This window comes from Mobula hypostoma, chromosome 24, assembly GCF_963921235.1.
Source record: "Mobula hypostoma chromosome 24, sMobHyp1.1, whole genome shotgun sequence".
NCBI lineage: Eukaryota > Metazoa > Chordata > Chondrichthyes > Myliobatiformes > Myliobatidae > Mobula > Mobula hypostoma.
In genome coordinates, this window is record NC_086120.1 from 17,240,168 (window position 1) to 17,255,964 (window position 15,797).

General features: G+C 44.2%; 1 protein-coding gene across 4 annotated transcripts in view; it reads left to right on the forward strand.

Moving 5' to 3' along the window:
• Nucleotides 1–15,108, forward strand: part of LOC134337283 (tumor necrosis factor alpha-induced protein 8-like protein 1) — a 65,838-nt gene extending 50,730 nt beyond the window's left edge. For all 4 annotated transcript variants that reach the window (XM_063032156.1, XM_063032157.1, XM_063032155.1 and 1 more), the window contains exon 2: nt 14,457–15,108. In XM_063032156.1, the coding sequence (XP_062888226.1) occupies nt 14,462–15,022 (561 nt within the window). In that variant the 5' untranslated portion in view covers nt 14,457–14,461 and the 3' untranslated portion in view covers nt 15,023–15,108. The remainder of the gene's footprint in view (nt 1–14,456) is intronic.
• The last annotated feature ends 689 nt before the right edge of the window (nt 15,109–15,797 follow it).

Below are 15,797 nucleotides of genomic sequence, written 5' to 3' on the forward strand. Positions count from 1 at the left end.
TCCTTGGGTTTTCTTATGTCTATACCAGGCTGTGATGCAACCAGTCAGGATACTCTCCACTACGCATCAATAGAAGTTTGTCAGAGTTTTGGATGACATGCTATATCCTGTGCAAACTTCTCAAAAAGAGACACTGCTGTGCCTTTTTTGAAATGACGTTAATGTGCTGGTCCCTGGACAAATGCTCTAATGTGTTAACACCCAGGTATTTAAAGTTACTGACTCTCCTCCGATCCCCAATGAGCACTGGCTCTTGGACGCTGGATTTCTTCCTCCTGTAGTCAATAATCATCTCCTTGGTCTTGCTGACAGAGGCTGTTGTTGTGGCACCATTCAGCCAGATTTCCAATCTCTCCTATATGTTGATTTGATTTGGCCAGTGACAGTAGTGTGGTCAGCAAACTTGATTATGGCATCGGACCTGTGCTTTCCCTGACGGTCATAAATATAAAATGAATAGAGCAGGGGGCAAAGTACACAGCCTTGTGGTGTAGTGTATCTGTGCCAATGAAGAATGTAGAGGAGATGTTGTTCCAATCCAAACCGACTAGAGTCTGCAAGTGAGGAAATCAAGGAGTTAGTTGCAGAAGGAGGTTTGAGGTCTAAGTCTTGCAAGTTATTAGTTTTGAGGATGAAGTTCTGTTTGTAAGAAAGCACTTCTCTCCCAGAATCAATGATTACTTTTGTAAACTTGTGAATTAGGTCACTCATCACCTCAAGCCTGCTCCTCCATTTACTAATCTGATCTGATTGTAACCAAAACTCTTATTTAGCTGGGGTAACTTTTCATCCCCTTTCCTATCTAATATCCATCTCTCTGTCATAAAGAAAAGAATTCAAAGATTTGGTTCCACCATCCCCGAAGGAACTGAGTTCCAAAGAAACTCAGTGCATTGACAGGAGAAAGACGTCTCATCTGATTTAAGTGGATGACCTTCTAATTTTAAACAGTGATCTAGTTCTAGATTTCTCACAGGAGGAAGCATCCGCCCTGGCAAGATCCCTCAGGAACTAATGTTTCAATGAAGTTCCACAACTACATGTTTTAGTTGTAAAGGTACTTTTCTAAATTTAACAATAACGCTTGTGCCATAGTTAGTGAGATTGTTCTCAGCTGTAGCCTCTTGAAGAGCATACTGCTTGTGATTCACTCATGTCCATGACAACCACTGTACACTCAGATGATTTGCCCAGTGGAAAGTAAAGTTATTCTCAGATTTCCCAACCAGGAAAGGGCGGTCTGCTATTAGTAGTTTAAGGAAGATGGAACCCAGATTGACTGACAAAAGGCCATTAGAGAGTGACAATAACACTAGAATAGTGCTTCACCAAGCAATGTTGAAATTAAAAACATTTGGTGATGGGAATTGTACTTAAAATTGCCTCCCCCATTAGCTCATCGAATGTTAAAAATACAGAAGTGCATCTAGTGAGAATGCGATGAAGTGGCTTACTGTTTGACTGGATTAGTGGAAACACAATACAAATCTGCTCGTTGATAGGGTCCCAAGGGTCTTGGATGTGGAAGGGTGGGTTTCTCTTGCAGAAGAGTCTAAAAGTAGGCAGACAATTGTATTTTTTTTAATATGAGGGTGAACTTTTTTTTTCCTCTTAGGAGGGTCTGCAGTCTTTGCAGAAGGAGGATTCCCTTCCCCAGTGAATATTTTTAAAACAGAGGTAGATTGAATAGGTTGATGGAAATTGGAGTTATATTACACTTGGATCAGTCATGACTGTACTGAGGTGTGGAGCACACTCACGGGGCTGAACTGCCTACTCCTGCACCTGCATTACAGTACTGTGCAGGAGTCTGAGACACACATACAGATAGCTAGGGTGCCTAAGACTTTGGCACAGTACTGTAGTAATTTTGTGTATTGCACTGTACTGCTGCAAAAAAAAACAAATTTCATGACATCTGTGAGTGATTCGGATATGTGTCGCTATTGTGGGAGAAGGGCATAGTGGTTGGGAAGATGGGCAGGAGCGTGAAGCATCAGAGAGACATTCTATAATGATCAATAAACCAATTGTTTGGAATCAAATGACCTTGCCTGGTGTCTCAGGGCTGGGTACGTCTGCACCTGCGCCAACCCTACCCCTGGCACTCCTTCTCTGGCATCTGTCCCACTCCCCACCCACCCTCACCATTCCCAATATCCTTTGCTCCTGCCAGATTTACAAGGTGAATGATCTGTTGAATGAAGGTGCCCAGTCTTGGGCATCCTAACTATAATACATACCTAAGACTTTTGTACAGTATTGCATTTGTACTACCACATATTTGCATCTCCTCTTTAGTGATCTGCATGCAGTAAAGTGAATGGCCTGTACCTTGAAGGTACAGATTCAGACCCAACACTCACTGCTTCGAACCTCTCTGCTCTGGATCTACAAGGCCAGTCCTACTGCTAAGACCATCCTGGAGGTCTGGAGTGAGATGCCATGATGCAGACATCCCACCCTGCAAAAACTCATTTCAGGGAGGTAGCACCATCAATTTGCGGGAGACTTCCGGGAGAGGTGGGATGTCTGCAATAGAATAGCTCCTTAGCAGCTGGCCAGCTAGTTTAAATAACGTTAGCTATGCTAATGATCGAATGACACCTGTTAAACTCACCTCAACATGTCTTTTACAGTCTTAACCCACCATGGGCAATAGAAAAGTCACTGTTGCAAACAGTGCAGCGAGCAACACGGTCAGTACTTTAACCCCTATTAGGCAGCGGTACACTTTAGTGTAGTCTGGGGTGACGTACATTTTATTTTTTTTTGGAACACTCTGCCATGGTGCGCTCTTGGTCGCGCTCTCTCTCTCTCGTGGTCGCTCGCGCGCTCTCAAGCGCTCTCCTCTCGCTCTCTCGCTCGCTCGCTCTCTCGCTTTCTCGCTCTCTCTCTCTCTCGCTCGCTCTCTCTCGTAGTCGCTCCTGTGCTCTCTCTTGCTTTTCTCTCGCTCGCTCTCAAAAAAATTGATTTCCGTGATATTGTATATAATTTGCGGGCATCAGGGAGCCACTATTAATATGCGGGAGACTCCCGGAAGTTCCGGGAGAGGTGGGATGTCTGCATGATGGGTCTGTGCAAAGCCTGCATAGGAAACCCCCCTGTAAACCCTTCACTTTCAGGAAAGTCCTGCTCCCAGTACTGCCCCGTGTCAAAGCTGCCAAAATTTTTTAACATTTGGAAACAGTTAAGAAGAACAAAGGTACACACTCAATATGTTTGAATAGATATTTTAAAAGCAGCATTTAAGATTTGATGAAAATAATAACATTAAAACAGCCACAAAATTAATTAATGAAACACCTCATCTTACTTTTTTCCCAGTCCTGACAAACGGTCTTCAAACTGAAACAAAGCTGTCTGACCTGCAGAGTGTGAGGTTTTGATTTTGGTTTCATATTTCCAGTACCTGCAATTTTATTGTTTTAAATTATTTCAGTCTTATTCTAACCTTTATGCCCGGTCACCCTATAGTCACATGATAGTGAAGGTACTCAACAGTCCAGTGACAGGTCTGAACTTCAGCCAGCTTTGGATTACAAAATTAAGAAGTGTAGGTTGTATGAAACATTTCTAAGTCAAGTTTGTTATGTGCGCCAGTACGGAACGGAATATGCACAATGGAGAAACATGCCTGCTGCAGTATCACATCACAATGGTGTATAAATTATACAGAAGGCAGTGAAGAAAGAGGGTAAAAAAGAGTGTAAAAACGAGACATCAGGGCAGATCAAGGTGCAATGAGAGACGTGTCCATGGTAGTGCAGGAAGTGGTCTGTAACCTTCCACTGCTGAAGTGCATTTAGGGTTTTGCAGGTTAGTTCAAGACCCTAATGATATGGCTGTTCCTGAACCTGGTGCTGCAGGATTTCAGACTTCCGTACCTCGGCCTGATGCTAAGAGCAAGACTGCATGACCTGGATGGTGGGGATCCTTAATAATAGATGCCACCTTCTGCAAGCAGAACCTCCTATAGATGCTGTCAATGATGGGGGAGGCGGTGGCGGGGTGCTTAGCTTTCTTCTGCCTCTTGTGTATTGGAATTGCCGAACTGAACCATAATGTGTCCGGTCAGGGTACTTTCAACAGAGCATCTGTAGAAATTTGTTAGTGTATTTGGTGACGTGCCAAGTCACCTTAAGCTATAAGAAAATATAGACCCGGGCTTGACTTTTTCCTGATTGCATTTATGTGCTGGGGCCAGGATAAATAATCTAAGACGTTAACACCCAGAAATTTGAAGCTGCTAATTATCTTCATTTCTGACCCACCAATGAGAACTGGCACGCGATCTATTGATATCTACTACCTGAAGTTAACAATTAACTCCCTCGTTTTGTAGCTGTTCAGCATGAGGTTATTATTGCAGAACCAATCAACCAAATGTTTTCTCCTCATGACAGAGTTGTCTAAAACCGGATGTCATATGCTGAAGGTGAGGAGTGAGCAGCAGTTCTCAGGAAGAATACTCTCCTCCACAGGATGGTTCAATCATGACTGCCGAGACATTTCTCTCTCAATGCATTTTAAAAGCATCAGAAGGAGCACTAGAATCGCCAGGGCACAGTTGGTTACAGACCAAGTGAATTGGTATGGATGGGTAGTCAATGCTCAGTGCCTTTATAAAATCATGAGGGGCATAGTTAGGTTGAACACACACAGTCTTTTTTTCCCCGGTAGGGGACTAAAAGCTAGAGGGCATAGGTTTACGATGAGTGGTGAAGGATTTATAAGGGACCTGAAGGACAAATTCTTCATGCAGAGGGCATGCATGTGCACAAAGAGCAGCCGGGGGGCAGGTACAATTCCATCTGAAAGACATTTAGGTAGGTATAAAGATTTGGAAGGAAATGGGGATAAGAAGGACTAGCTTGGGGGCACCATTGACTAGTTGTGCTTCATGGTTCTGTAGACGTACTGGGCAGAAAGGGTCAAGAGGCTTGGAATGACTCGGAATTCTGAGTAGATGCAAATCTGCAGGCATTTGCCAGCAAAATCTAAGCCTCTGTTACACTGGGAACAGGAGTGAGTCCTTTAGCCTCTCAGTCCTCTGCTGCCTTTCAGTCTGATGATGACTACACTGTACACAACTCTCATTTCCTTCTTGAATTTTGCTTGATTAGAGATAATCAGGTACTTGACTTATGAATTACGAAGTTCAAAGTACATTTATTATCTAATTATGAATACTGTATACCACCTTGAAATTCAAGCAACACACACAAAATGCTGGAGGAACTCAGCAGGCCGGGCAATATCTATGGAAAGGAGTAAACAGCAGTGAGCACGTGGCCAAGTGGTTAAGGCATTGGACTAGCTACCTGAAGGTCGTGAGTTCAAGCCCCAGCCAAGGGAACATGTTGTGTCCTTGAGTACATTGCTCTGCGACGACACTGGTGCCAAGCTGTATGGGTCCTATTGCCCTTCCCCTGGACAACATTAGTGTTGTGGAGAGGGGAGACTTCCAGCATGGGCAACTGCTGGTCTTCCATACAACCTTGCCCTGGCCTGCGCCCTGGAGAGTGAAGACTTTCCAGGCGCAGATCCATGGTCTCGCGAGACTAACAGATGCCTTTACTTAAACAGTCGATGTTTTGTGCTGAGATCCTTCTTCAGAACTGGAGGAAAAAGAGGAGGTCAGAGTAAGAAGATGGGGGGAGGGGAGGAAGAAATACAAGTTAGTAGGTGATGGGCGAATCCAGGAGGAGGGGAAAGAGAGAAGGGTTGGAGAAAGGAGAATCTGACAGGAGAGGACAGAATGCCGTGGAAGAAAGGGAATGGGGAGGAGCACCTGAGGGAGGTGATGGGCGGGTGAGGAGAGAAGATGAGTGAGGGAAATAGGAATGGTGAGGGAGGGGGGTGCCATTACCAGAAGTTCAAGAAATTGACGTTCACGCCACCCTATGTTCCAGACGGAACATAAGGTCTTGCTCCTCCAACCAGACTGTGGCCTCATTGTGGCAGTTGAGGAGACCATGGACTGACATGTCGGATTGGGAATGGGAAGTGGAATTAAAATGGGTGGCCACTGGGAGATCCCTCTTTTTCTGGCGGATGGAGCGTAGGTGCTCAGTAAAGTGGTCTCCCAGTCTACGTTGGGTCTCACCAGTATAGAGGAGGACGCACCGGACACAGTGTATGACCCCAACAGACTCACAGGTGAAGTGTCAGCTCGCCTGGAAGGGCTGTTTGGGGCCCTGAATGGTAGTGAGGAAGGAGGTGTAGCACTTGTTCTGCTTGCAAGGATAAGTTCCAGGAGGGAGATCAATGGGGAGGAACAAATGGGCAAGGGAGTTGCATAGGGAGTGATCCCTGCAGAAAGTTGGCGGGGAGGAAAAGATGTGCTTGGTGGTGGGATACCGTTGGACCCCACCTTGAAATTAGTCATCTTGCAGGTGTTACGTACCCCGTAACTGGGTTGCCAAACCAGCAGAAATGGATCACTCAGTTGGAGTCTGGAGTACTAGAACTAAGAAAGTTTTATTAAAGAAACAAGCAACACAGTAATCGAAAGGATAATAAATGCAACAGTTCAACAGTGATAACCACTCATGTGCACAGAATTAAGATAACAGCATCAATCAAGCTCTATCGTTGTCTAGGGGTAAATGACCAAATTTCAAAGTGACTCAAAGTTCAGTTCGCAGTAATTGTTGCCCTGGCGATGGACAACGTGGGGGGGAAGAGAGAGATAGAACAGGAACAACTGATCATTCAGACACTGCTTCACTCACAGACCGGCGAGATGGCTCACAAGCAGCTTTTGGGTGGGTCCTTGGTGATGTCACCTGAGGTCACCGACTGTGACCCCTCCTCCAGATGCGGTCGATCCTCTGCAGTGAACCCGGCACCCAGGCAAGGGCGGACACACACCGGGTTCCCGCTGATCGTACCTTTCCACCCCGGGCGTTGTCTGGTACTTCTCACCCACTCGTGAGAGGCGCACCGCTTCCAGGGTCTCGTTACCTCGGGTGGCGTGTGTGTGTCTTAGCGAACTGGTCCCTTTTTATCCCCCTGCTGGGGTATCGCCTGTCCATCACTTCAAACAGTTCAAGGTTCAAAGGGGGGAGCCGCTCCAGACAGCTCTCTCTCCCACGTCCCTTCATTACACATCTCCAAACGCTGCTCCATTGTTCCTTATCTCTCCTTCCCCTGAGGGCAGGTGGCAGACCAACTGCTGATGCCACTGATGCTAACCCAGGCCAGCAAACATCTTAATTTTTATGTGTATTCTCGTCACACAGGCAACTACAAAAACGAACTAATCCAATAAAACCTATTTTGAAAAAGACCATCAAACACCCGATGTGCAAATAAAAGAAGAAATAGTGCAAACAATAAAATGTAAACAAATGACACTCAGAACTAAATTTCATGAAAGTGACTCCACAGTCACGAAGCCAATGCTTCACAGCAGCCAGTCCAGGAGCCGTTAGTTGCAGTCCACAGCCTCAGTTCAGCACAGAGAAAAGTAATTCTCACAAAACGGCAAACTGAACATCGGCCTGGGCTTGACACCCGAGCTTTTAAATCTGGCACTGCGCTTTAATTGGCCAAACATCGGCTCGTTCCTCGCTCCTGGGGCCCAGGCCACGCTGCCGCGATTCTGCCCGTAACCAGCACCTCGCTGCAAGCACGCTACACCTTCAAGCCTCCAGCTCACCAAATCCCCCAGAACATCGCAAACCATGCCAGCTGGTACAGGCAGTTCAGAAGCACGTTTCTGATAGGGAAGTTGCAGGCTATTGATTGTACTGATCATTGTCCAGAAAAAGTGTGATGAATGGAGTAGTTAGTAGATTTGTTTATAGGCAGCAAAGCGTCACTGTGTCCCAACAGCGCCATCTTCACGATAAGTCCCGAATAGATGCCATTTGGCAGCTTGTTGGGCTGAAGGCTTTCCCTCAATTTGTTAGGCATTCTAAGAGGTTTGTAGTAGTGCAGATAGGTCAGAAACCCAAGTATCCCAACACTGGAACTTGGCTTTGGATAAACTTCCCCAAATATGTGAATTAATGATGTAAAAGCACTGTTTGTGATATACAGTATATAAATGATCTTGATACTAACTGAGGCCTGACTGAGGGTCGACCATGGATGTTGTGTCCTATAGCTGTGTAGATACGCAAACCAGGGCAATACAATATGGAGAACAAGCTGTGGCCCATGCAGCAAGCTTTCTCTCTCCCCGCTTCTGATGAACCCAAAGGAACGGCAGAAGTCGATACAGTTTGGCATCAGCAGCGTCGCAGGAGTTGCCAGTCAGTGTTGAACTCAACGGTGGACTGCCTCAGAGCCTTCAACTCTGGATCTTTACCCCGAGTGGGTACGGCTGCAAGGCAGCGGAGCTTTGAGATCCGAGATTTCCTTCTCCTAGATGAGCTGCCAACCATGACTGATGAGCCTCATCTGCCCAAAACAACTGGTTCTAAGGCGCCAGTAGCCCACCTTTGCCCCTTCTCCTGTCAGTAGAAATAGATCCTCCGGGCTGAGTCTTTGAGTTGCCCACCATTAGGAACATTTAATAGGTGCCTGAAATGGAATAGTGGTGTTTAAGAGGCTATTTGATAGACACATGAATATGTAGGAAACCAGGGTGGGATGCTGATGTGGATCATGTACAGGCAGAGAAGATTTAGTTTAATTCAGCATTGGGTTCAGTGCAGATGTTTAAGGCTGAAGGGCATCTTCCTGTGCTACATTGTTCTACGTATTCTCCCAAACTGCAGAGGAGTTGATTTAAAAAGTTCTAAATGCATTTTATTGGGGCTGGAGAAGGATGACCAAAATCAGAATGCATGGGCTTGGGGCATTTTCGGTTTGAAGTGTGGGTCTGAGCTGACTATCACATTTCCACAGTGATTATTTTTCCACCGGAAAATTGCAAAAGCCACTGAACTACATTTTTCACTAGCTACTGTAATTTCTTACTCACGCTTGGCCATACTACGAGTTATTCTTAGCATCACATCTTCTTTTCTCATCCCCCTGCGACACCTTGACAACCCACTTCTTTTGTGTCTGAACAGGAACTGGCCCCTCCTGCCCTTCAGTCTGATCCACCAATAAGGCAGCACTCTTACTTTCCAATCCCAATTTCCTGGCATTCTCTATCCCGAAATAACTTTGCTTTCCAGGCTACTATTTCCTTTTTAAACAGACAGACTACTCTTGATGTAATCCTTTGACTTTTTCCCTGTACTTGCTTTAAAATAGTATACGTTAAGTGATGCATTTGTCTGTATTCCTCCTCTGCAAATTAGTATTATTTTCTAACTACTCTACAGGTCCTTTCACTACTTTAAAGTTCCTGGTCATGTTACCTGGACACGAGAAAGGTATTTTCCCAGTGTAGCAAGGAACATACTAGTGATCCTTTCCAGGTCTGTCCCAAAGCCAGAAAGTTGTTCCTAAGACACACCCCAGATTCCAGATCAAGCCTAACCAGCATTTCCACTTATTTTTTGTTCTTTGAGCCTAGAATCCCATTAACATCTTTGACAACACTTTGCATATATTCAGTGAATAACAACTAAAACCTGCAAGGCAATCAGTGATCTCTATAAAAAGTCGTTGCAGATATTAGAAATAATTAGCTTGGAAGGGGTTGGGGCTGTAAGGGGGCAAAGGAAGAGATGTAGGGGAAAGATCCAATCATGGGGCAATTAATTATTAAATTTTGGACACTAGTATATTTTATTATGAAAATCCAAAGAATATCAGGTGCTCAAAATCTAAGAAACTGGCTACATAAAGTGACAATAGATGGTCTGGAGATAATTGGGTAATTCCCTTTGATCACCTGACGCCTGCACTAGGTGAAAAGGAGTTAATGCACATAGTTTATAACTAGCTAACCTCCATCTGTTACATTTGCTGAGAATTTATCCTGATTTTACTGGGCGATGCTCCTCTTGTTTCTACCTCTTCTGCTCTCAAAATGTTTACTGAGTAAATTGACTCTGTTTACTGAGTAAATTGACTTTGTTTAATGTACAATCAAGTTTGCTGTAAGTCAAATGTTCCATATGGCTTCCAACCCATTGACAATGCTGTCAGTGAATACTTTGAAACAAAATCCTGAAGACGAGCATCAGATCAGTGAGTATCCATGTTGCAAAAAAACTGATTTAAATGCTCACGTCTTTTAATCAGAACTGTTCTTGTAACTGCTGAACTAAGCCTAGGAATTGATTTGGAATTGTCAGCAAGTTCTTGGCAAGGCATCAAGGTAGCCAAAGAATGTATTGATAGTTATAATAGAGAAACATTCAAATTAAGGCAAAGTTCAGAAGAGTTCAAGTAGAAGGGTAGAGAAGAATTGTTAAGTGCAGCTGTCAACTTACATGCGGAGTTCAGGACTGGGCTTATTTTGGAATTGCTAGAGTGAGCGGTGAGCAGAGTTGTGATGTGCTCTCTGGCATCCTGCTTTACCTGCAAAAATTCCTGTTCTACAGAAGTGCGAGCATAAAATGCAGAATAAATATCAATAAGCCAAGGAGGTATTCAGGTGTGCAGATGCTCAATGATGTATCATTGGTGATTTTAAATCCTTTCCCTTGATTTTGAGGAGTAGCAAACAGTGAATGTTGAAATCATTTAATACTGGGTGAGGACAGATTGTTAACAGGTTGCTGAGAGTGATGTGCCATGGAATGAAGATGTTCATTGCACTACATTACATCATGGTCCTGCCTTCACACTTTTGCTGAAATTGGAGTTTGCTTTTAATACACAGTGTATGCTGCCTGTAATTTTACTGCTTAATTAAGTGAGGGTGGATCTGGAGATGTTTTGATCCAGAAGGTTCTTTTGGGATCAAGATGAGCCACAAATCTTGTGATTATAGTCATTATGTGTTCATAACAATTAAATCATAGTAATCAAATCTACTGTAATGGAGATAGTATTTCTTTTTTCCCCTGTAAATGCCTGCAAGAAAATGAATCTCAAGGTAGTATATAGTAACATATGTGTACTTCACTAGTAAATTTATTTTGAACTTTGAACAATAGAGATCCCTTGCACTATATTGCCATGCCAGGTTTGTTCATCAGTTAGCTGAGTTATAAATGCAGGTGGCTGGGTGTGCTATGACGTTCCATTTCAGTCAGTAGAAAAAGAAGTAGGTTTCTTGCACCGGCTGGTGGCATTTGTCGCTTGTCTTTCATCCGAGGAACTTCAGACATGCTGATATGTTTCATGATAGGTGCCCAGGCCCGGGTCAAGTTCTTGGTGGTTCTAATAGGCTTAAAAAAATATTGCTAGTGCTATCTAATGAGAAGCAAAGAGCTGAGTGGAATTTTCACCCAAAAAAGATGCACGTATGAGTTCAATTACTCAGTGCAATTACCCAAATGTAGCAGAGGGAAGAACACAATCACAAACTTGTATTAATATCGTGCACTTTGCAGACTGTGAGTTTCCAGCAACATTGTATGGTCTCACGGAGCCCTACCGCGCACACGTGCAGAAGCGTTGTGAAGGGATTAACGAAATGTTGGAAGACGGAAGCATTTGGTTGCTGCATTTCCAAGAATGACTGCTGCAAAGCCAATGAAGCAGTTTACCTTGCATGTGGAGCTGCATGCAGGACTTTGCCACGCAGATCCCCTGAATAGCAAAGCCATGGTGATCAATATTGGCCAGGACCCCAGAGAAGCTGTTCTCTGAAAGAAAGACACAGCATCACCTGCATTCACATCCCTACCTTGGCACTGGAGTGACAGGTCTCTGAGTGGGAGATAAACCCATGATTTTCTGCATTAGACATAAGTGCTTTCATTTTATTAACACACATAGTTTCAAAGTCTATTGTCACATGCTCAAGTACACATATGCACAGGTGCAATGTTAAACTTGCTGCAGCATCACAGGTGCACAGCAGCAGGGATGCAAACTCCACGATTGAAGTAAAACTTAAACGTAAGTTGTACAAGAAAGCAAACTAAAACAGAACAAAAAATGTCCGTTGTGGTGCAAAGTGCTATCGTGAGGTAGTGAGTAAGGTTGTGCAGATTGAAGAGCAGTACACATCAAAGTTGCTGGTGAACGCAGCAGGCCAGGCAGCATCTCTGGGAAGAAGTGCAGTCGGCAACTCTTCCTTCAGTTAGTCCTGACGAAGGGTCTCGGCCTGAAACGCCGACTGTACCTCTTCTCAGAGATGCTGCCTGGCCTGCTGCGTTCACCAGCAACTTTGATGTGTGTTACTTGAATTTCCAGCATCTGCAGAATTCCTGTTGTTTGCGAGATTGAAGAGCAGTACCTGTTTTTGAACCTGATGATATGGGACTTCAGGCTTCTATATTCCTGTTTGATGGTGGCTAGAAAAAGATAGCATGGCCCAGATGGAGGGGATAGCTGCTGCCTTCTTGAGGAATAAGTCTGATGTAGATAATTCCGATGGCAGGAGGGATGCACCAGTCGTGCATTGGGCTTAGTCCCACTACTCCCTGTAGCTTCTTATGGTCATATAAATTTGAATTGCTGTACTATAAGACCATGATCAAAAGAGCAGAATTATGTCATTCAGACCATCAAGCTTGCTCTGCCATTCTACCATGGCTAATTTATTAACCCTGTCAACCCCATTCTCCTGCCTTCTCCTCTTAACTTTTGACACTACTAGGCCATGATGTAAGTCAGGATACTTACAACAGTACATCTGTTAAAGCGAGTTGTTGAAATACTAACTTGCTGCTTCTATTTGTTTTCCAGCAGTTACTGTTTTTTTTGGTCTGAAAAATTCATATTTCCTGTTAGTGAATTTTGAACTGAAGCAGGTATTGGGTTTTCCCTCTGTTCTCTCTCCATCACCCAGTTATTGAGCTATCCTGTCGGGACCCACTGTTATCCCAGCTGAGATCTGCTGGTGCGCAACCTTGGACTAAATGGTCCATACAAATTATTGACACTTTCCCCAGTGGAGCTTTGAGAGATCCCACATTAGGTTGCTCGGGGCACCAGAGGGACAAGGAGATGTTGTTCCTACATTGGTAAGTGCATAGAAGGTCATCTGGATTTGAAAACCCTAAATCTTTAATGCAAGTTGACATAGAAGTAGAGTAGAAATTGTATTTGGGGGTGCATTTTCATCGTCATCGGTATGTCGCATCTGGAATTTCTAGTTAGCAGATGTTTTCCTTCCACGCCGCTCTGATGTATTGGGAAATCATGCAGTGGTTTGCCGTTGCCTTCTGCCGGGTGAGTTTTATTTTTAAAAGATCACCAGCTCTGAACCCAGCATTTTTGGAGAGCATGCAAGGGAACTCGGGACCTCTCGCCCCGAAGTCCAGCGCTGCTGCCACTACGCCAGCCAACTCATGCACTTTAGGAAAACACATTGTAGTAGACTTTTTCCTCTTTTGTGTTACTAGTGATCTTTGCAATAGATCCAGGTAATTTCCTGACATTTTATCAATACAGATAGGTAGTCCTGTGAAGTGCAATCTCTGAATCACAGCCAATTAACTACAGGGAACTGCAGGGTTTTTGCCTGTGCACTCAAATACCAAGTCACTTGCCCAGTAACTCTCAGTGTAGTGTTCAATCTCTGGGTTATTCCCTGCTTCATCGGAAGACATCAGATACATGCCACGAATCATCTGGGGTTGGGAGTGGCCTCCGAAGTTAAACTATTTTGGTATGTGCTGTGCACCATCTGTGCAACATACTCAAGAACTGATGGAAACATATCTAACAGTTCTGGCATTGAAACAGTCCATGAGGAGAATGGCTGGGTCTGTAACTGATACCAATTCTACTTGTCACAAATAAGAGAAAATCTGCAGATGCTGGAGATCCAAGCAACACACACAAAATGCCGGATCAACTTCCCAGCTCTTTACTTCACCCCTTGCCCTCCTGATTTCACCTTACACCTTGTGCTTCTCCATCTCCTCTCCCACCTTTTAACTCTACTCCTCACCTTTTTTTCCCCTCTCCAGTCCTGCTGAAGGGTCTCAGCCAGAAACATCGACTGTACTCTTTTTCCATAGATGCTTCCGATTCTGCTTGTAACTGGGATGCTCTGATGAAGAACCTGCTATTAATTTAATGTACAACAATTGGTTTTGTTCTTCTATTTCCACTTTCCTTACCTGGGCTCACTTGATAAAAGCAAGAACTCAAAGCAGACAATCAATCGAGTCTCAAAACTTTCGAAAAAAAGACCAAGAGATTTTGGACAGCATTTATTTGCTCTGTGGTACAGAGGTGGAATCAAGAAAAAGAAAACTAGTCATTGTCCTTGCTGGTCAGTATCCAAGTGCTTTGGGATCCACCTTTACTGTTGTACTCGTAATGTTTGAATGGTTGTTAACAATGATTGTGACCGTTAACAGAAGAATCTCAAAGGTGATAGCATCCACAAAATGATAACCAGCATATTTTCAAGAGCAACTGGGCTTGGTGATGTTCTCTAATGTGAAATTGTTTTTCTTTGTTTTCTCCAGAGACAATGGATGTCTTCAACACCAAAAGCCTAGCCATGCAGGCACAGAAGAAACTGCTGGGGAAAATGGCCAACAAAAGCGTGGCCAATATCTTCATCGATGACACAAGCAGTGACGTCTTGGATGAACTCTATCAAGTGACCAAGGAATATACTAAAAACAAGAAGGAAGCCCAGAAGGTCATCAAAAACCTGATCAAGGTGGTGATAAAACTTGGGGTTCTCTATAGGAACAACCAGTTCAATGCAGAGGAGTTGGTGCTGGTGGAGAAGTTCCGCAAGAAAGTCCACCAGTTAGCCATGACAGCCGTCAGTTTCTACCAGATTGACTTCACCTTTGACAGGCGGGTTCTGGCAGGCATCTTGAACGAGTGCAGGGAGTTGCTGCACCAAGCCATCAACCGACACCTGACATCCAAGTCCCACGGGCGTGTCAACCACATCTTCAACCACTTTGCAGACTGTGAGTTTCTAGCAACATTGTATGGTCCCACGGAGCCCTACCGCACACACGTGCAGAAGCTTTGTGAAGGGATTAACAAAATGTTGGAAGACGAAAGCATTTGATTGCTGCATTTCCAAGAATGACTGAGTGGGTTTACTGAGAGAGAGAGAGAGAGGACTTTGCTGGCAGGGAGGGTGGAGGGGGGGTGTGGGAATGGGGGGGGGCGGAAATAAATTGTTTTGGTGAGATGCCTTTCCCACCTCTGGTAGATTAATCTGCCAGGATTTAATGGTGAAATATTTTACTGTGGGCAGTCACTTAATGTCAAGGCATTGTACTGTAAGTCATGTCCACCCAAGCCTAGTGACAGAATAATACTCACTTAAAGGTATGGACATTGTTCCTTGAAACGTCCAGATTGAATCCAAAGCCTTTTCCTAGATAATTAATGATGCTACTTTTCACAAACACCGAATAAGTCTTGCCATCTAATTCACCCATCTGAGAGTCTGCTAAATTGTATAGGGTTCCTATTCTAACTTCAAAGCCCAGCTGACCTTTGCCATTGGGGTATCTGGTAATAGGGGTTTAATCTGGGTTATGGTAGGACAGGATATGAAACATGGGACACCAGGCAAAAGTCGTGAAGGCAAGTTCAGACTCAACAACGCTGCCCCTATAACCATTAGCACAAGATACACTCATTGCATCTGTGTTTGAGTGAGATATAGAACATTGGGATGTCTTCAGCCTTTGAGAAAGAAAGATGGAAACTTGGTGGAGGAGTGGGTTTGAGAAGGAAGAGTGAATGTAAAGCAAGTCCATTAATAACTTTAATCCACCATAAACCATTAGAATCATTCTACAACTGCAATGACTTGGCCTTGAGCTTATAAA